Raw genomic sequence first — 20,085 nt, 5'->3', positions numbered from 1 at the left:
TGGGAAGGGGATCAGCTCACGGAGCACATAAATGTGCTAGAGATGAGAGCAGTCCTGCTGGCTCTACAGTCACTACGGGATGTGCTGCAGTCACAGGTGATCTACCTGGCGACAGACAACTCTACAGTTGTCGCTTACCTGGAGAAGCAAGGGGCTACCAAGTCCCATGTACTGTGCGCCCTGGCCATCAAGGTTCTCTTGCTGCAGAGATGCATTTGACAATACAGGTCAAGCATCTTCCAGGCTGCTTGAACATCCTGGCCGATACCCTCTCCAGGCGTCGTCAACCACTGTTGACGGAATGGCAGCTAAAACCGTCTGTGTTTCAAGCGGTTTGTCAGGCTTGGGACAGACCACATGTGGATCTGTTTGCCACAGGCCTGAATGATCAGTTGCCAACCTATGTCTCTCCGGTTCCCGACCCACAGGCTTGGGCAGTAGATGCCCTCTCTCTGAATTGGGACGGCATGAATGCATTTGCATTCCCCCCGTTCAATCTGGTGGGCAGGGTGCTCCAGAAGGTTCGAGAGCATCATTGCTCTCTGCTTCTCATAGCACCCTTGTGGCCGAGGCAGCCATGGTTTCCAGAGTTGCTGTCTCTTCTTGTGGATCAACCTCTGCAGTTGCCTCCAAGTCGAGACCTTCTCGAGACCAGCCTCGGTCCAACGTGGTGCATCCACATCCTCAGATTCTCCACCTTCACGCTTGGAGGCTATCATTGGAGGCCTCACTAAGGCAGGCTTTTCTGAGGACGTGTCCCAGAGCATCACGAGATCAATTAGGTCTTCCTCTTCTGCCATCTACCACAATCTAGATGGAGGATTTTCTGCGATTGGTGTGGTGAAGGGAAGATTGATCCAATCAAGGCATCTGTTCAGGTGATTGCTGACTTTCTTCTGTCCCTGTTCAGAGATCGTAAGCTTTCACCTGGAACTATTGCTGGCTATCGCTCAGCATTAGCTAGTGTTTTTGCCTTTCATGGCAGACCGGAAGTTGGTAATTCTCCTTCCTTGTCTGCTTTGATTAGGGGTTTCGGTCTCTCTAGACCTCGAATCAGGCAGTTAGCCCCCCATTGGAATTTGGCCTTTGTGCCGAATTCCTTGACCAAGGCTCCGTATGAGCCACTTTCCAGTGCCTCAATGAAGTTTCTTACTTTCCTGGTTACTTTGGCTTCAGGTCGAAGATGTAGTGAAGTACATGCCTTGTCATGTCTTCAATCTTGTCTGCGTTGGTCAAGGGGATTTTCTTCAGTTACTCTGGTAACTGATCCTGCTTTTCTCACTAAGAATCAGGTTCCTGGTTTCTCCCCTGAGCCTATTAGAATCCCTTCAATACCATCTGTTGCAGGTTGCTCAGACGAGGACAGGTTGCTTTGTCCTTGTCGTTCTTTATGAGTTTACCTCGACAAAACAAGGGGGGGGCGAGGTTCTCGTTCTCGGCTGTTCCTTCCCATCAAACCTGGAAAGCGAGATATATCTGCACAGACTGCCTCTCGTTGGATCTGTGAGGTCATCCGTTTTGCATACGATCACACAGATGAAGGGATTCTTGACAGGTTTAAGGTGAGAGCACATGAGGTCAGAGCTCTAGCAACTTCTTGGGCTCTGCTCTCTGGCTCTTCCTTTGAGGAGGTCATGTCTGCAGCTTTCTGGCGTGGGCAGACTACCTTCACAGATTTTTATCTGAGATCCTTGGCATCTGTGTCAGATGACCTTTTTTCCTTGGGTCCTTTGGTGGTGGCACAGTCTCTGGCTGTTCCTCCTCCTAGTATTTAGTATGCATCTCATGTGCCGGTACACGGGTGGCTTTTTGGTTCCGATATTTTTATATATCCCTGCGGGGTTTTATTCTTTTGGCCCATCTTACTGCCCTGTATTGAACTGCTTGCTTGCTGGGATGTTAGAGACTCCACTACGGTAAGACGAATTCGCATACTAAAGTTATGGTAACGTATTACTGAAATGAAATTGAGGTTTTTCTTGTAAAACCAATTTTTATGATGTAATACTTACCATAACTTTACAGAGTCCCACCCTCTTTTTGGTTTCTATCCAAAATTCTTGCCTCCCCTTTTCTCTCATGGATAAAGAAGGATGTATTTCCGGTCGTGCGTACGCTCGACAGGCAGGTAAGAGGGGCCTCCTACGGGAGGTTTATGGGGTTTAATTTTGTTCATATTTATATACAAATGAATGAGAAATTGTGGAAGATATGCTTTTCTGGAAGCTTTTAGGTAGCTTTTGGATATGTTTTAGGTAGCTTTCAGGTACGTTTTAGGTAGCTTTCGGGTAAGTTTTAAGTAGCTTCTGGTATGTTTTAGGTGGCTATTCGGGTATGTTTTAGGAAGCTTTTAGGTAGCTTTCGGGTATGTTTTAGGTAGCTTTCTGGTATGTTTAAGATACTTTTGGGTATGTTTTAGGTACTTTCGGGTATGTTTTAGGTAGCTTTCGGGTACATTTTAGGTAGCTTTTGGGTATGTTTTAGGTACTTTCAGGTATGTTTTAGGTAGCTTTCGGGTAGCTTTTAGGTAGCTTTCGGGTATGTTTTAGGTAGCTTTCGGGTACATTTTAGGTAGCTTTTGGGTATTTTTTAGGTACTTTCGGGTATGTTTTAGACAGCCTTCGGGTATGTTTTAGGTAGCTTTCGGGTATGTTTTTAGGTACTTTGAATGTTTCGGGTATCTTAGGTAGTTTTCTGGGTATATCATAGGCAGCTTTCGGGTACTTTTTAGGCACATCATGCCACTAGGCACATATAGGTATACCTAAACTGTGCCTAAAACATACCTAAAATGTACCTATATTGACTATATAAAACCCCTCATCATTCTCCCTCTTTTTCTTTCTTACCAAAAAAGTACCTAAGGTACACCTGAAAAAGTACCTAAAAGGTACCTATTTTTCCCCTGGGTTTGTACCTGGCTCGTTTCTTTTTTAAATGACATGTTGTAGTACATAATATATCTCATATATTATGTACTACAATATGCCATTTTTTTCAATGAGCCAGCTGGTACCTGTGTTTGAATTAATTGTATTAAAATTGAGAAGGAAAGTATGGCCAGTATTACACAAAGCAATTGGAGTAAAATATTCTTAACAAGAAATGTAATAAAACGTCTGTAAGTGTTCCACCACTGTTAATTAGTGATTGGTTACATCATTAGTTGTGATTAATCATCAAAATCTGTAGAACTTTCTAACTGTTAATCTATTAAACCTGATCATTGGCCTATCACTACTCTGTATGAAATCTAGGCTGGACAGGATACAATGAGACAGAAATCTGACAATACTAGAAACAATTTTCTAACACCTCAGACAGGGAAATCCCACATGATACCCATGCAGTGCTAGATTTTCCTATCTCATCCAATCTGTCTGGTACCTTTACATGATTTTTGGCAAAATTTTACCCCATTCATGTAACAGTCTGCACATGTGACGTCATACTCTCGATTCGGTGACGTCACCTGCTTCAGATAATCAATATTATTAAAAATATGTGCATTTAGTCATTTATCATGCATTGTTTGGTTGTTGTTTTTTATTATTAAAACCTTATGAACAGATTGATCATTGTTTTTCTTTGATATAACCGAACAATAGTTTTACACGAAATCACTGAATTCCATGCACAAAAGAAACAGTTAATCGGCTTTGAACCAGGAGGCCCAAGACAGCATAATTTTACATTCTGAACACAATTATAGCTGGGTTATATATCTTCAAGTTGGAGAAAAAAAACAATTACATGTAAGAGATCAAAATCAGGTATCTCAGTCTCGGGCTAAGATTTTGTAACACCCCAACCTCGGCTAACGGTCGGTTGGGATTATGTTACAAAATCTTAACCCTCGACTGAAATAACGCAATCTTGATCACTTACAGGTAATTGATTTTATTAGAAAAGATATACAAGGTAAGTAACACATGCTATATGTCCTCACTTCATGGTGAGGGCATAAAATCAAACAAAATTATTTAACTTTAAAAAAAATTATTTACATAAATTGGTGATCCTTGGATTCGCCTGATAGAGACTGGACTTTCACAGTACATTTGACTTTGTTGGTGACTAATATTGTGGTATACTTGAGGGCTGATTCAGTGTCTCTTGTCTCTATAGCTGCCTTCAGTAGTTGTGTGACCTTCCTTAGATCCTCAACACTAGCAACTTCAGTCTCACCTAACATCTTCCCAGGTTTAGTCAACCCAAGCGTTGGCAGTATTTTGACATTGTGTGGTCAATAACTACATGATTATGTAACCTGAAACAAATAAAAAACAAAAACATAAACATTTTACTTAATACAATACATTGGAAAAGAAGATGATAATAAAAACATCCCTGATATTGTAACCTCTGTCTTTTTTTTTATCTTCTCATTTTTAAACAGGGTATTGACATAATGGTAGACTCATATATATTCTTTTGTAAAATCCATACACAGGTTTCCTTTTATAAGTATATTGTGTGTTTTGTTCAGCTGGTTTCATTTAAAAAACTAACAGGTTTTGGAGGTTTGAAAAAAGCTGTAGTATCCAGGAAAAATCTTAATGATAATATGGTCCTCAGAGGTCAGGTGGAAGGGAAGTGATAAAATCCTCCAAACACTCAAAGGTCAGTGTGGACAATAGAGTTTTATTGGTTTTAACAACATCCACTATGTATATGTAGATATTTATGTCATAGTCATATACTTATATACTTATAATTAGCTAGTATAAATATGAGGTTTCAGTCCCGTTGAAGTCTCGTTTCGACATAGATCAAAGAAGTTAATGAGATTTTCAAATAAAATCTATCAATATCTGTAGCAAATTGCCAGTTGCAAATTTTGTCAAAAAATTACATTTCTATTTTTAGTAGATTTTTTTATACTGGGATTTAAAGAAATGGCCCATTTGGCTGCCATTTTGAAATTAGTTTTTTTTTTCACTTTGAGTAGAGCCACAATTTTACCATTTTTTTCTGAAATTGTTTTTACTTAAATCATCACTGTACCAGTATTTTTAGCTGTATCGAGCTAATTTTTGCTGTAAATCTTTACTGGGTTCGTGGTAATCAAAATATTGAGCATTAATGGGTGAAATGATACACTTTTTGTCACTTTATTTTAGCATTTAATGGTAATTTGAGCACTTTTATTTTTTACGTTAAAATACTGAAAAATGACAAATATTCAAATGGGGCAAAAAAGTAAGCACACAGACCTCCCTTTTTTCTGTCTGATTTAGAAAGAACAACCCTTTCCCTGTTGATATGCAAAATATTTACAAAAGTTTAATACCAGAACTTTTTCTATAAAAGGTTAAAGGGACAATTCAGTCTAAGAGAACATTAAAATTTGTATATATATCAGATAAAACAAGTTCTAATGGAAATTAGATCAGTCAGTTTTACTGTGATATGCCTGAAACGCCTATGGTGGTGACACGTGTGTGAAATATTCAAACTTGCTTGCTGTCCGCCATTACACACTGTGGTCGAACTTCTTGTATGCCGAACCCTGTCCCTTGCTCGTAAACTAATACAACTTTTGGCTAGAACAGCTCAAATCGCTCTGACAGTAGTGTGTTTACCTTATTAGGTGAATTGTCTTGCCTAAAAATCATTTTATCACCTTCTCAGTGGTTATGTAGTTCATTTGTTTAACGTGCGTGACTTTGGCTCGGGTATGGGTACAGAGTTAATATTGTACCTGCTTAATCGTATTGATCAACTATTTGATATTTCAACGATATAAATTAAAACACTTAACAATGTCGTGAAATTTGACAATGTTTTACGTTATATGTTTCCTAAGAAATGTAGAACAATACATTTATGTTATATTTTGCTTATTGGTTATGTAAAAGAATTTGCCTGAGTGAATTGTCTCTTTAAATTTGGCAAAAATGGCTGAAAATGGTGCATTTTGTAGCTCAAATTAAGGGGTAGGGGTAACATATATTGTTATTCTGAGGAAAAATATTAGTCTTATTAATCAAAACTGGTATATTTTTAAAGACGACTACTGCAAAATAAATTCTACAAACATCCATACATATCAAACACCTCATTAGGAAATTATGGCTTTAATATCTTGTGTATATGGTCAAAACAACAAAATTCCCATAAAATCCAATATTTTGTCAACTAGGTATCTTTGAGTCACAATAGCTCAAAAACGAGCACACATAGCTTATGTTTCTAGTTAAGATAAATTTACTGCAGTAATTCTATGGAAACCGAAAGTAACTCGAATCAGATTTTGTGAGCTGACATTACGAGATATGTATCCATATATGGTAAGGTTTATCAACAAATGTGAGAACACTTTTGATAAATTGTACAAATATAAGCAAACCTTGTAAGTATCCTTAGAAAATAAAAGTGTCATCCGTTCGCTGCAACAGACGTATTTCGTCCGGAAGTGACGTTTGTGTCAATCTCTTCCCTTTCCTGCAAGGTTGGGTCAACTCGATTTGTACTAGCCAAGGATTTATAAAGTGAGAAGGATTCGTTACTATCTCTTTACATTACTAAACACCACTCGAGACGCCTATGAACCGGGAATAATCGTTTTTCTCAACAAATACTTGTCTTATCGAGTCAAAAGAAACACCAATGTAGAGTTCGTTAAATTTCACAACGTTTATTACTTGACGGAAGATTTAGAGGATATGTCTTAAATTTTCGTTAAAAAAATATGACAGCCCATGAAATGACGGCCCGCTTCAGAAAGTAAGACGGTAAGAGATTGGAAACTCCTCCTTTGTCTTTGTTGACAGGCAGAGGGACCTTCGGTTTGTAGGCATTTTTCCTTGGCTAACTACTAATTAAATGTATTCTTTTAAACAAGATATTTTTGCATCAATACAAAGTTTAAAAATTATATCATGGTTTGATGTGACCAGTTTTTCCAATTGATGTTATTTAATATGATTTTTGAAAGCATGAAATGAAAATCGGCAATTTTACCTGGTTTTTCGAAAATCAGACATTCAAAACCGGAAGTGCATTTTGTTTTATATATAAGTTAAAATATTATTTTTTTCTTTCCAAACTCGTAATCAAACCATCTAAAAATTACTGAACTTTTATAACATTTCAAAGTTATTCTGCTGTATTTAACAGTTTATCTAAAAAAAAAACCTAAGCCCATACGTACAGAGGTACATCTGGCGATCGTAAAAATGGCGGAGTTGCCAATCTCTATGTATATATGTTTCTGGTTTATTAAACCAATCAAGGTCCCGCACGGGGCATTTACATACAAAACATTTATGATTACATAAAGTAGACATCATACAGGACAACTTTTAAAGTGAAAACGCACTTATGACTAGAGAGACAGGTTTAGCAGACTAGCTACATGTACGTGTCATGTATGCATGGTTTGTGTCCTTTTTGGTCCCAAATCCGTCAAATTTTCAAGCTGGTGCATGTAATTTATAATGATTAAAGGGATAGGCCTAATTCAAGGAGGTTAATTCTGTTACATAACCACGAAGCAAAATACAGTGACATAAATGTTTATTCCTTATGGAACACATAACAAGAAATATTGACAAATTCCACGACATTGTTAATATTGATTGATACCGTAGAAATTCCAAATCGTTAATCAATACAATTAAGCAGGTATGACATGTATGCTGTATACCAACTTCGCTAGCCAAGGGTATTACCGGTAGTAGAGAGAGGATCGGACTAATACCCTTGGTTAATGAAGTTGGCTGTATACATACTCGAGCCAAAGTCACACGTGTATGTTAAACATTGGCGTAGGAAGTCAAAAGATGAAACGTAATGGAGGGAGGGGGGGGGGGGGGCAAAGAGGGGGGGGGGCAAAGGTCCTCAATATTTCGAAACAACAACTCGCGCGCGTACCGCACCCACAGGAGATAATTAATATACTTTTTAAATATATCATTAGACAGTGGCGTCGCTAACAGGAAATTAATGAATAAGCAAATTAGCGTGCGAGTTTGGGGGTTCCGGGGTATCCCCTGGAAAAATATTACGATTGAGAATGGCAGAGATGAGTTTTGCTATGCATTTTGTTGAATTTGAACGAGATTTTTGTTTTTGTGAGGTCCGAGGTTTTTCTCCGGAGAAAAATTACGATTTAGAAAGGGTGAAATGAGTTTTACGATGAATTTTTATGAATTTGTGAGATTTTGGTGTTTGGGTGGGGTGGGGGGGGGGGGGGGGGGGGGGGGGGGGGGTCCGGTGGTCTATACGATTTAGAATAGCTATAGGCGTGACGTGGTGTATGTAACAGTGCCTAATTTCATTTATCTAAATTAGCAGGTTTGAATCCAGCAAAAAAAAAGATAACAAAAGTGACATATGTCATATAAATTCTGGCATCTCTATTAGGGCAGAAATATATGTTTCTCAATAGGGTCTCTGACGTAAACGTTAAAAATAGCGCGGCAAAAATTCCCACGTTCGTACGTTTCCGTAGTTCTACGGAAATAGCCGCATAGTCTATTAACGGAGTGCATTGTGGGTAATTAGGTAGAGGAAGCAAAACAGAAATACGGAAAAGAAAGAGACCACAAACAAATACCGAAATTAGTGAAGTTTGGCTGTGTCTTGTTTGTTTTGGTTCGTTAGGAACCATCGTTCTTGACAGCACAGGTAACGCCATTGTGACATCTAGAAAGATCGCTGTTAATTGTATTCATCATATTCACAAAAACTTCGGATTACTTTGACATTGACATTCATTGAAATACCAACAAATGGAGTACGCAGAATTCGGGAGAGAAGATATGCCGTTTGAAACTCATCACCAAAGAGATCAAGAAAGAAGTAGAAGAAAAACGATAATACCGTGTTCCTTAAATCTTTCTAGTAACATTTCGTTTACTTATAAATCTTCACCGAACAGTTCTTCTACGACGATTTCTTGTTGTTGAAAATCATTCAAGCGTGCAATATTCGTGTGGTAATATTTTGTAATTGTAAACAACTGGACTCTTTTTACCGTTTAGCCACATACTGAGCCAATATATCACCATGAAGCTTCTGGAAAACTCTCTTTTTGAGCAGATCAACTCTAACTTATCTATACAATTGGAAACTTCAAAGATTGAAGGAAGGTATGAAAAACTCACTTCTAGTTTGTTTGGCATTAAGAGCTGATTAAGGTTTGACTTGTGCAGTCTTGCCTCATGGTCAAACAAATGTAAGTGTGTACGACATGAACAATTGCATGTCATTTATATGATCCTGTAAACCAACTTTCTTTCATGGCTACTAATATTTACCACTTCTTTTTGAACACAAGCTGTAGCTAGTTCTCAAAGATTTTACTTAAAAAAGAAAAGAAAATTGTTTATATCAAATATACCGTAACTGATGTAAGTGATTGTATTTACATTTGTGGAAATCATTTTTCACGAATTAACTGTAAACCATATGTAACGTATAATATATATACATACATATTTCTAATAAAATATTTTGTACATGTATACAGAGTTATATATACTAACTTGATGTATATTTGCCTGAAGCTGTTTGATGTTGGCTTTAATCGCTTGCTTATATATTAAGCCTCATGTGGTGGTTCATCAATATATGTGATAAACTGAATTGTGTATATATTATCTTAACAGATGTACATGCAACAGGTTGTTTATATATATATTTATATCTAATGCATAAAAAATGAGTGTTTGACATCAGAGAAATTATACATTATGTGTAAGTAATTATAAGAGGACAACCTATAGCTAGCTATAAAATACTAAATCTGAAAGTTATATTTACTCTGATATATTAAATTTGCTTCCATAATCTATTGATCACGACATCTATATGACCATTGTATTGATTAAAATAGAAAATAAATGTCTTACACCAACTAAGTATGCCCAATCACCACTTTTAAATAACAATTAATGATTTTTGTCTTACTAGAAATTTAATCCTTACTGTAAGGATTAAATTTCTTGTAATACAGTAACAAGTATACAATGTATAACTTTATATATATAGCTATAGCTTTTAAATGTAGGTGTGACAGGCGAATTATGAACTGGCCACAGATTGAGGCCTGCATAGGTCTCTAGAATCAGATCTTGACATATAATATATAAATAGAGACAAAATAATCAAGCCAAATTTTAGTTATTTTTTTTTCAATATTTTAGAGACTGGTGGCAAGTCTAGGATATAAGTTTCATTGACAATTCGTAAATTAATGGAAGGTATCTTCCTGGTATATGCACATATATACGCAGAGAGTTTCATGTAATTAGTCTGCTTGTGATCATGAAAGGTAATATAGTTTCACAAAATCTGCCAAGCTCATAATCAGTTAACATATATCTCTAGCATTTATGATGGTTAAAGTTGCAGAAATAGATTTCTCTTGAGGAAATGGTGATAAGTTAGCTTCCCATGTAATTATAGCTTTCATGTACAGTGGTAATGGTGGTATATAGCTATAGTATGAAAGAATATAAGGATGGATTTTGTTCATAATCATGTATCTATTCATCTTGTAAATATATCTAGACCTAATTATAAGGATGATATATATGTAGAGTCTGCATCTAAATGTACATCCATCAAAGTGAAATCAGGCTTGTTATTCTGCTCTACTACGATGCTTTATGTTACACTCTAATACACAAGATCTAAAAAGACCCCGTTCAAGGTCACATCATGATCAGCATGACCCCTATGGTTAATGATCAGTGTGTCACCTATAACATCTTCAGTATGGTTGCAATTGATTCATTTAGGAATATAAATGGCTAACAGTTCATCCCGAGATGTTCTGATTATAATCTTATGCCAGGAGGTCATGCTGAAATAACTCCGATTTTGTATTGGAGCTTAATGTAGAGAATCGTAGTGGAGTGCATGTGGAATTACAACTTTAATTGCTATATGCATGCACATATCCAACAGTTCTAATGTTTCTTATATATGTACTTAATTCAAATTTAAAAGTGTCTACCAGGCAGCCATCGACACTAACGTAAGACCGGGGGCCCGAGGCCCCTTAAATTTGCTACGGGCCCCCTGATTGTCTGCCGTTTGTGGCCCGGCGGGCCCCTGACTATTTTACAAGAAAAATAATATTAAGAACAGGTAATCCACTGAATTTGCATTATGTCGAGTGTCTACCGATCTAACTACGAGCACTAATAATTCAGTCGCACTCTCGCAAACGTGTAACGAACGAATAAGGTACGTGAATCTTTGATGTTAGCGGCATCACCGAAACGCTTGTTATAAATACAATCCAATCCCTTCCTATCATAAGCGTCGGAAAGACTTTGATTACATTCCAAGATGTCGTTTTTGAGTAGATGGTTGGGAATTAACTCCTCCACCAGCGAAAAAAACAAAAACCTCTCAGGAAATACAACAAAGTAATCAAATATATGAAAAAATGAAGAATCTGATGATGATGATGAATTCGATAATATATGCAAACAAGACTTGTTGCAGTTACAAAGGAAAGCGTGTAAGCTTTTAATGGAAAATTGAAAATAAATATGAACAATCAACGATCAATTTTTGTGTGATTTTCTTTTATTAAACCTACTGAATCTAAATTGGTTCAAAGGAAAAACATCTCCGAAAAGGAAGAAATTACTTCATTCATCAATATATGATTATTCTAGAAGAATTAAAAATATCGATATTTAATTTGATCAAAATCCAGGGCCCCCTGATTTCCATCAGGGCCCCCACTTTTATCATCAAAGGAGCCCGGAGGTCTCCTAAGCAAATAAAGTTAGTGTCTAAGCCTGCCAGGTACTAATTTTTCTCCTCTCTGTTACTTTAATTCTGTTACATGTAAAGGTAAAGGTGATTTTATTACCAATCCATGATTTCTTATTAATCATACAGATTAGAGAGCTACTCCTGTAAGATGGCAGGGAATGACAAGCGTTTGTACAACAAGATGCTGACAGCTGAGGGGGGCGTCAGTCCCATGGACCTACAGGCCTTATCACCACCACAGAGCACACTGTCACATAGCCCCAGCAAGTATGTATACGTATAGAATAGTTATTGAACATGATATTGGATAAACTGTAACAGAATACAATTCATTTACCATAATTATTATAACATTATGTCATAACTCACTGTCAATTTAACTAACAAGTCAGCTGTTTAGTTAAATACTGTATTTTCCCTATTAAGAGCGCCTCCTCTAATAAGGGTGCCCCCACGTTTTTTGCTGAAAAAAATCAACTAATTTCATACAGTTTTTGTGCCAGATTGTGACAATTTGTCTTTGCAGACGCTAATAAAATACTGTTTCACATCAATCTGATGCTTAACAGATATCCGATCAGCTATAAATTTATTGCATTGGGCAACTTAGGACATCTTTGCCAGGTGTTTACACATAGAAACAGCGAGAACGCCATTTTCAAAATAAAACACGTCACTTGAATGCCCCACACATGTGTATGGATGAAGACTAACTGGCAACAACATTTTAGCGATGTCTATACAGGTTTTATGAATACTTACTGTATATCTATGATAAAGGTTCCTAAATAACAGGAATGTTATCATTTCTAAGCATTTTACTAAGCATTTTATTGCGCGCTCTTGTCGGTATTTCCCATCTGCCACAAAACGAAAGTAGCAATCGAAAGCACCATCCACCATTTTGTGTACGCATGGTAAACAAACAGGCTAGCATGAAATGCCAAAATTCCGTGAAACAGACATATTTAACCAATGTTTGATACTTCTGGTGCATACATTACTTCATAATTATGTAATCAATACTTAGGCCTACTTGACTTCAAACGTAAGTTGGTTATAGTAAGTTTCAGAAAAAATACGAAACTAAAAGCAAGATGACTATAGTCTGTTTCAGAAAAAAAACATCTAAAAATGGTGTCAACCATCCGGCGCCCTCATTAGGGAAAATACGATATATGTTGTTAGGCTTTAAAGCTATAAGCTTTAGATGTACTTGATTTCAGTAATGAAATCCTTATATTTCCTGGTATATTTGATTAGTGTGTGTTTTGTGGAATAAATTAACTTATAGTTGTTAGTAGAACTTAAAATTAACAGACCAATAAAATAAAAAAAAATAATAAAGTAATTTTAAGTTTTGAAATATCATATATAGTAGTGTATTTATACATGTATAATTGTATTCCTGCAGACAATATAGCCGTAGCCAGGGTAGTGATGGAGAGGGTTACCTGTGTGATACTATATCCACTAAAACACTCTTTTATCTCATCTCCACACTCAATGCCTCGTTCAATCCTGACTATGACTTCAGCAATGCTAAGAGTGAGGAATTCAGCAAGGAGCCAAGCATACAGGTAAAAACCAAAAACAGGTACATAAAAAACTGAATAGAGATGCTTAAAACCAAATAAAAGTACATAAAAACACTAGATATGCAGATAACTAAAATACCAAATGCATGTGGGTACGTTATATCTAATAAACAAAAGACAGGCACAAATACACGTATACCTACCTTACGTGTAGAGGATGATGTAGAAAGTTTTGCTGATTCTATAAGAGTAGAATTACTCTTGACAACAGTTGAATGTATTTACCGGTACTCTATGTTCTCTAATTGATTTGCCTGTAGTGGGTACTTGGAACAATAAATACACAGATGCATGCAGCAGCAGGAGAACGATTTGACCCGCTCACCCAGAAGATGTGGTCTGCTGTTGATGCTGAAATTGGACTGCAGGAATGTGACATCTATAGGTAAAAGTTCATGTAGAAATCTTGTTTCATTGTTGAGGATGGAATAACAATATTTTAAACCAGAGAGAAACAAAAGCTGACATGAATTTACATATTGTCTGTTATTGATAATTTCTGGATTTTGATTTTTCTTTCAAATTTCATTACAAAAAAGTTTTCTTTAGAATTTTTGCTAAAAAATTCATGGAGTTTCGTATCTTATGCTCTTTTTTCACTCTAAAGAGATTTTATGTATTGTATCATTTTGATCATTTTTAGTTACAACCCAGACCTCTCCTCGGATCCGTATGGAGAAGAAGGATGTATTTGGTCTTTTAACTACTTCTTCTACAACAAGAAACTCAAGAGGATTGTTTTCTTCACCTGCAGATCCTCCAGGTAAGTACTAAGTACTCTGGATTTTGTTAAGTCAACTGGCACCCTTAAATTTAAGGTTAGTTGACTCATATATTGAGATTATCTGTCAACATTTTCTAGGTCAACAAACACCCAGAATATCTAGATTATTATATTTACACACCTAACTTCTGTGTCATTCAATTTGCACCCAGAACTTCAAGATCTGTTGTAGATGTCTCGTACCCTTAACTTCTTGGTGAATCTACTCTCATTTAATTTTGCATCCCTAGCTTTAGATCAGTAAACTGAAGTCCACAACATATGACCTATAGTTAAGGTTGTAGGTTGACGAGCCTATAGGTTAGTAAACTCACAACATGAGTTTGTAAAATTCTCTGATGACCTTCATTTAGATCTGTGAACTTACAACCTTAATTATATAAGTCTTTAGAATTGTAAAAAGGCACTCACAAGTTTGTAATTCTTGATGTTTTATTCTAAAAAGAAATATTGGTTGTTGTTGGTTCCATTTTGTATTTTTTTCCATTTCTAACCAATAATTCATCATGTTTACAAATCAAATTAACTCATCTATCATTTAAGTTACCATAATATAACTGCTTGTCTAATTTATGTTTTTATAAAAAATAGCATTAAAAATAAAAAAATATTATTTGAACAACATGTGGTTAAAGAACATGTACCATAAATAGGAAAAATTGTAAACATATCACAATGCCATCTTTTATTACAATACTATAAATAGATTAAAACAAAGTTCTTGGATGTGTGATTTTAGGTATCTGCTTTTATAAGTATTAGTTGGAGGGAAAACAAACAAAATGGAAAGACAGATTTCAATAATGTTACTTGATTAATTGTGTTTGAACTAATTATCAGTATTACCTCCTACTTTGGAGATTACCAGTTATACTGCAGTTGTTGAGACAGCTGTTTTCAGTGTTGTGTGTGGTGTGTGTGATCTCTCCATGGTTTGGTGTTGTGTGTTTTAGTGTCACTGCCCAGTCTGACTCTGGTATCGGTAACGACAGTATGTTTGATACCTCTGGGATGGACTTCGATGATCAGTAAGTACACTGCTGGACTGGTTTATTTCACTCTCATACTAATTACAGTTAACAGACAGACCAGCAATGATTTGTTGTATTATGTTTAAGTTTGATCTGAATAACATTGTGTATTTTCTTTACACAATCCAGCTTTGTAAATTCAGTGCACCCAAAACGATGGTATTTTACAGTGCTTTATATTGAAAAGCATTCTCTGAATTTCCAATGACAATTTGGACACAACTTGCAAATCTACTTCATTTGTTATTTGAATCAATTGAATAGTATTTTGATTTAAGTAGATGTATAAAAAGTTTGTCAAACTATACAGTCAAACCTGTCTGTAACGACCACTGAAGGGGAGACAGAAAAACGGTCACTATAGACAGGTTGCCTTTATAGACAGGTTGGGGCTTTCTACCAACCAGCAAGCCAGTAAATAAAACATTTTTTTTAATGCAAAACAGACCTGCTATTAGATATTTATATATATATTACCATGCATTATTTAAGAACTAATTGTATCAATATTTTTCTGTAATTTGTGTTCATTTTACTTAACAAAATCAACTCGTTTTGAAACACACTAGTTGTAGATTTTTTCAGCTATAAACATAACAATTACCTAATTACTGACTTGACATGGCCTGGAATTATCTGTGCAAGATTAATTTCCGACAACGTATGCGTGTAATATTTTGTACAACACTTTCTTGCTGGCAAGTCGTATGTAATGTTGCCGTGTAACCAGTTTTGACGGATTAATCTCGGGACTTGAAAGATAGATTTGGAGGTGTTTTCTCACAAAATATAGCTTCAAAACTATTAAAATCACAATGCAAGTACACATATTAACTTTCAGTAGCATTTCTACCAAGTAATGGGCGCGTATTTTATTGATAAACACATCGAGAGTACCCAGGTTACATCGGGCGATAATCCGACTGACTCTATAATCGTGAAGAAATTGAACGTAAATTTATAGGCCTAATTTGAAAAAGGTTAAGTACATGTCATTTCTTAGTATTATTACAATGCTAAATATTGACAATGAATAACTGAACACATTGAATAAATCGGCATTTTTTATTTTGCCTACCGTATCATCCGAGTTATGGCTTCAAAATCATGCTTAACGAGTGATCTTTTCATGCACATGGCGTTCGCGACCAAACATAATATCAGTCTTTGATAGGCATAAACGGTCGTTAAAACTTCCATCTTCAATTCGGCAAACATATTTGTACCTCATATGTTACAACCGCTAAGTTATAAACCATACAGTCCTGTATAAACAATTCATAGCTTGGGCTTCAGTAGGCCTAATGGCTGCCATATGCTTACTAAGGGAGTTAATTACCGGAAGTAGGTCAAAGGGACACTACTACTACGCACACTGTACTCGGTACTCGAAAAGTCAATCTCAGCGACCGGTCGTTAGACAACTTTGACGGGGCTAAAATGACCGGTCGCTAGCCGCATTAGACAGGTGGTCGTTATGCAGAGTGCCACTATATAGTAAAAATGCACGGGGAGTCTAAAAACCGGTCATTATAGACAGGCGGTCGTTATATACAGGCGGTCGTTAGAGCAGGTTTTACTTTATATACACACATAAATTTTAATTTCTGAAATCATTATTATTGATATAAAAGTGGTTTTCAATATTTTTTGCAAAGAAATAGTTCTTCATTTCAATAGTTATACTTAAATTTAATCAATATGATTTAGAGCAAGATTTATCTAGTCTCTGACTATCTTTTGGTGTGATTTGTTCGAGATTTTATCTATCTTTTAAGATGTCTGTCCTCTTTCAGAGATTTTGATGACATGGAGTGAAGAAGAGGATGATCCATCTGTAGAGCCTGAAGGATACAACAGAACCACTGTAGAAGGGGACGGTCTCGCTGGACATATCTGTGTGTGTGAACTATTTCAAACTTGGATAAATGGAAGAGTCACTTTAACTCAACATTCAATTTTAAAATTAAAGATGCTCCACCGCTGACAAATGGTATTTTTTCACTATCAAAAACAGGAGCAGACGATTTAGTATTTTTCTTCAGTTATAAAAGTTACTAACTTTACATCATTACCACCATTGAAAAGTTTGAGCTTCTAATTTTACTTCAAGTTAAAAATATGAAAAATAATTAATTGCATCTCGAAAAAATTCCGTGACACTATATCCTATATGGAAAAAAGTAATGATTGTGCATGCACCAAAGGCGAAATAAATGATCTTATGTTATTTTTTGTGTTAATTAGGCAAATATATACATGATTAAACACCAATTATTGTTCAAATGATGAATATCATTTATGCTCTGTCGGCGGTGGAGCATCTTTAAGAAAAGTATACCTTTGGAATGGATTCCTGGAATTTTTGTATCTGAAATATTACCCAACTTATCATTTTTGAACAAAGGGCATGGGGATATGCAGATTTTGTACCATAAAACTAACATTAGAAATCCACTTTGTATAGTTTGAGGATTTTGATATCTATTTTTTACAGGTGTGTTATTAGTGTTGTACATACAGTTTGAACATAAACCAGCAAATGTGTGTTAGTTTTCCACATTCCTTGTCACGTTACTTTCATATCAGATCTGCTGCACTGGGCTATCAATGTTCCTTATTTATAGGCAGCATTTCAAAGAAAACAGCAAGCCTTACAATTTTTGATTTTCTGCTATTTAAATGAAGTAATTTTAAGTATAAGAAATATATTATTTTGATGAAATTTTGGCTCTATTTGATGATAAAATTAATAATTATCCCCTTCTTTGTTAATGTTCTTTCTGTAACTATTTCTTTCTATATTCTATTCTTTTCTTTCTATCTTTCTTGCTGTTTACTACAATACCACACATGATCAAAATATAAATACTTAAATAAGATGTATGTTTTGAATAAGTGCATGTGTGGATAATCTTCTGACTTCCTGAAAACACTGGAAATTAATTGAATATTGGTCTTGTAGAATAACTCCTGGTTAAATACTGATGTAGTTATAAATTAGGATTGCAATAAATATTTGGCCAGTGCATTGTTGATTACAAGTAGAAACTGACATTGATGTGACAAAGCAGTATCTTTGATATCACATCAGTTATGTATCCATGTGCAGTAGTGTTAATATTTCCATTTATTATTCGAAAACCCAACATTTTTAATCAATCAGTGGAGTGAAGATATGTATACCTACACATACATATAATACCCATTTTAATACACATGTACAGAATGTTGTTTTCTTTTCAATGATTTTGCCATAATTAGTAAATGTAGCATGGTAGATTTAATTTGTGTATATTTTTGTGTTAATGTAGCGCATAGGTTACTATCGTTATTTTTAACTTTCGATATATTGTTTATATATAATTTTGACCTTGATATGAATATATGATGCATATATTGTAAAGTGTTTTTGAGATTAATATTGATACACAAATTTCTATTGATCTCGGAATTTCCATTTTCTTGTCAAGATTTTTACATGTACATCTATAGGAAAATTCTCCAAGTTTGAGAGGATCTCAGGAGAAGTATTATATGTATATATATGTTTGATACCAATTAAGGTATGCAGAAAACGTCCTGAGACATTATTTCTTATAAGTGTTGCATGATAATGGAAATGTTCCTGTGATTTTCTTTTGAAATAGTGTGGAAGTGGACAATTTGCAAAAAAATAACCTGTGAAAGTTTCCTGTAAATAGTGGCCAGGAGTTTTCACAAATATTGTGACAATAATCAAAGAGAAAGTGATTTTCCACATTTCTATATCCTTAGTGTTGGAGTATCATACTACAGGAAGTTAACAGACTTATAACACAGGAAGTGATTAACACCAGCTGATTTGGATGTTCTCGCTACCCACCATTTCCTGAGGTGGACAAGAAATGGAGACATGTTGGCAGTTGTACAGGAAGTTGTGTTGATACACATTGTGATATTAGTGACAATTTACAAAGATTGCTGAACCATGTACGTGGTTGTAAGAAAGAATTACTGATGGAGCCAGATGATAAGGTCATTGCTTTGCCATTATTTTTCCTTATTTTACATATATTCATGTACACGTACAACAAAACTAAGCATTCTTGTGTTTCTGAATTGAGATGTACAATCTTTTGTTATTTATGTCATGCACATCTGATAAACATTGGTAAATATGATATACAGAGTACATGTTTGTGTATCAATACCATTATTATAAGTAATTCAATTGATCTGTATTTTGTACATTTTAAGATATGAATAGCTTCTGTTTTTTATGTCCTTAATTGTAGGGCATTTAGTAATATTAAACAGGTCAGCTGTAGAATTTTAAAACTTGGATATCTAAATACAATCAATGTTTGATTCCGTTTTCTGTAACAGGAGGGGGATTATACTAAGAAGTACACACACTTATGTTATTATTGGCTCGGCAGTAGCCACTGCTGTAGCTGACTTCTCATTGTCATTGTTGTCCATCTGTACCATGATTAGATGTTGTCACCAGTGTTAATCATCAGTTTTGTTATAACTAGTTACTTGTGGCATTTTCTTATTTCCGATTATATCACTTTGTTTTCATCTTGTCATTTAAAGAGATAGAAACAAAAATAAAATTGTTTTATTTTGTATTTTTCAGCTACATGTTATGTTATCTATTCAACAGTACTATACATGTAACATCATCTGTACTGATAGGTTACAGCGTATACATATTGTAATACGAGAGCCGTCTATTTATAGGATTCATTGGAAAGTTACGAAAATATGAACATTTAATTAGATGCACATCCCATGTTGAAGTTTTATTTTGTGTTTCATCCTACCAATAGTCGAGGCATACAAGGACATGCCAAGTTAAGGAGTTGAAGGAATGCCAGAGTAGCTTGAAAGAAACCACCACCTTGTACAGTCGGTGTATGGCTACTGCTCTTCGTGGATC

General features: G+C 35.4%; 2 protein-coding genes across 4 annotated transcripts in view; one reads left to right on the top strand and one right to left on the bottom strand.

The window, feature by feature from the left end:
* LOC138315545 (ranBP-type and C3HC4-type zinc finger-containing protein 1-like) overlaps positions 1 to 6,489 on the bottom strand; it is an 84,872-nt gene extending 78,383 nt beyond the window's left edge. For both annotated transcript variants that reach the window (XM_069256647.1, XM_069256648.1), the window contains exons 1-2: positions 6,353 to 6,489; positions 4,008 to 4,270 (exon numbers count right to left, since the gene is read on the bottom strand). In XM_069256647.1, coding sequence (XP_069112748.1) covers positions 4,008 to 4,195 — 188 coding nt within the window. In that variant the 5' untranslated portion in view covers positions 4,196 to 4,270; positions 6,353 to 6,489. The remainder of the gene's footprint in view (positions 1 to 4,007; positions 4,271 to 6,352) is intronic.
* A 1,998-nt stretch (positions 6,490 to 8,487) lies between these two features.
* On the top strand, positions 8,488 to 19,781 carry LOC138315544 (repressor of RNA polymerase III transcription MAF1 homolog). Of its 2 annotated transcripts, none has more exons than XM_069256644.1 (7): positions 8,488 to 9,098; positions 11,872 to 12,012; positions 13,160 to 13,325; positions 13,604 to 13,728; positions 13,987 to 14,106; positions 15,081 to 15,155; positions 16,955 to 19,781. In XM_069256644.1, exons 1-7 carry the CDS (start codon positions 9,016 to 9,018, stop codon positions 16,974 to 16,976), a joined length of 732 nt encoding a protein of 243 aa, XP_069112745.1. In that variant the 5' UTR covers positions 8,488 to 9,015; the 3' UTR covers positions 16,977 to 19,781. The 2 variants fall into 2 exon arrangements, with proteins under 2 accessions (XP_069112745.1, XP_069112747.1); XM_069256646.1 differs by lacking the exon at positions 8,488 to 9,098 and adding an exon at positions 9,156 to 9,184.
* The last annotated feature ends 304 nt before the right edge of the window (positions 19,782 to 20,085 follow it).

Source organism: Argopecten irradians, chromosome 2, assembly GCF_041381155.1.
Source record: "Argopecten irradians isolate NY chromosome 2, Ai_NY, whole genome shotgun sequence".
Taxonomy (NCBI): domain Eukaryota; kingdom Metazoa; phylum Mollusca; class Bivalvia; order Pectinida; family Pectinidae; genus Argopecten; species Argopecten irradians.
This window is presented reverse-complemented; position numbering and strand designations above follow the sequence as displayed.

Coding starts and splice junctions, on each gene's coding strand:
- LOC138315544 (XM_069256644.1), top strand. CDS start 9,016: ATGAAGCTTCTGGAAAACTCTCTTTTTGAGCAGATCAACTCTAACTTA. Junction 13,326..13,603: donor GCAAGGAGCCAAGCATACAG/GTAAAAACCAAA, acceptor ATTTGCCTGTAG/TGGGTACTTGGAACAATAAA. Junction 13,729..13,986: donor CAGGAATGTGACATCTATAG/GTAAAAGTTCAT, acceptor GATCATTTTTAG/TTACAACCCAGACCTCTCCT.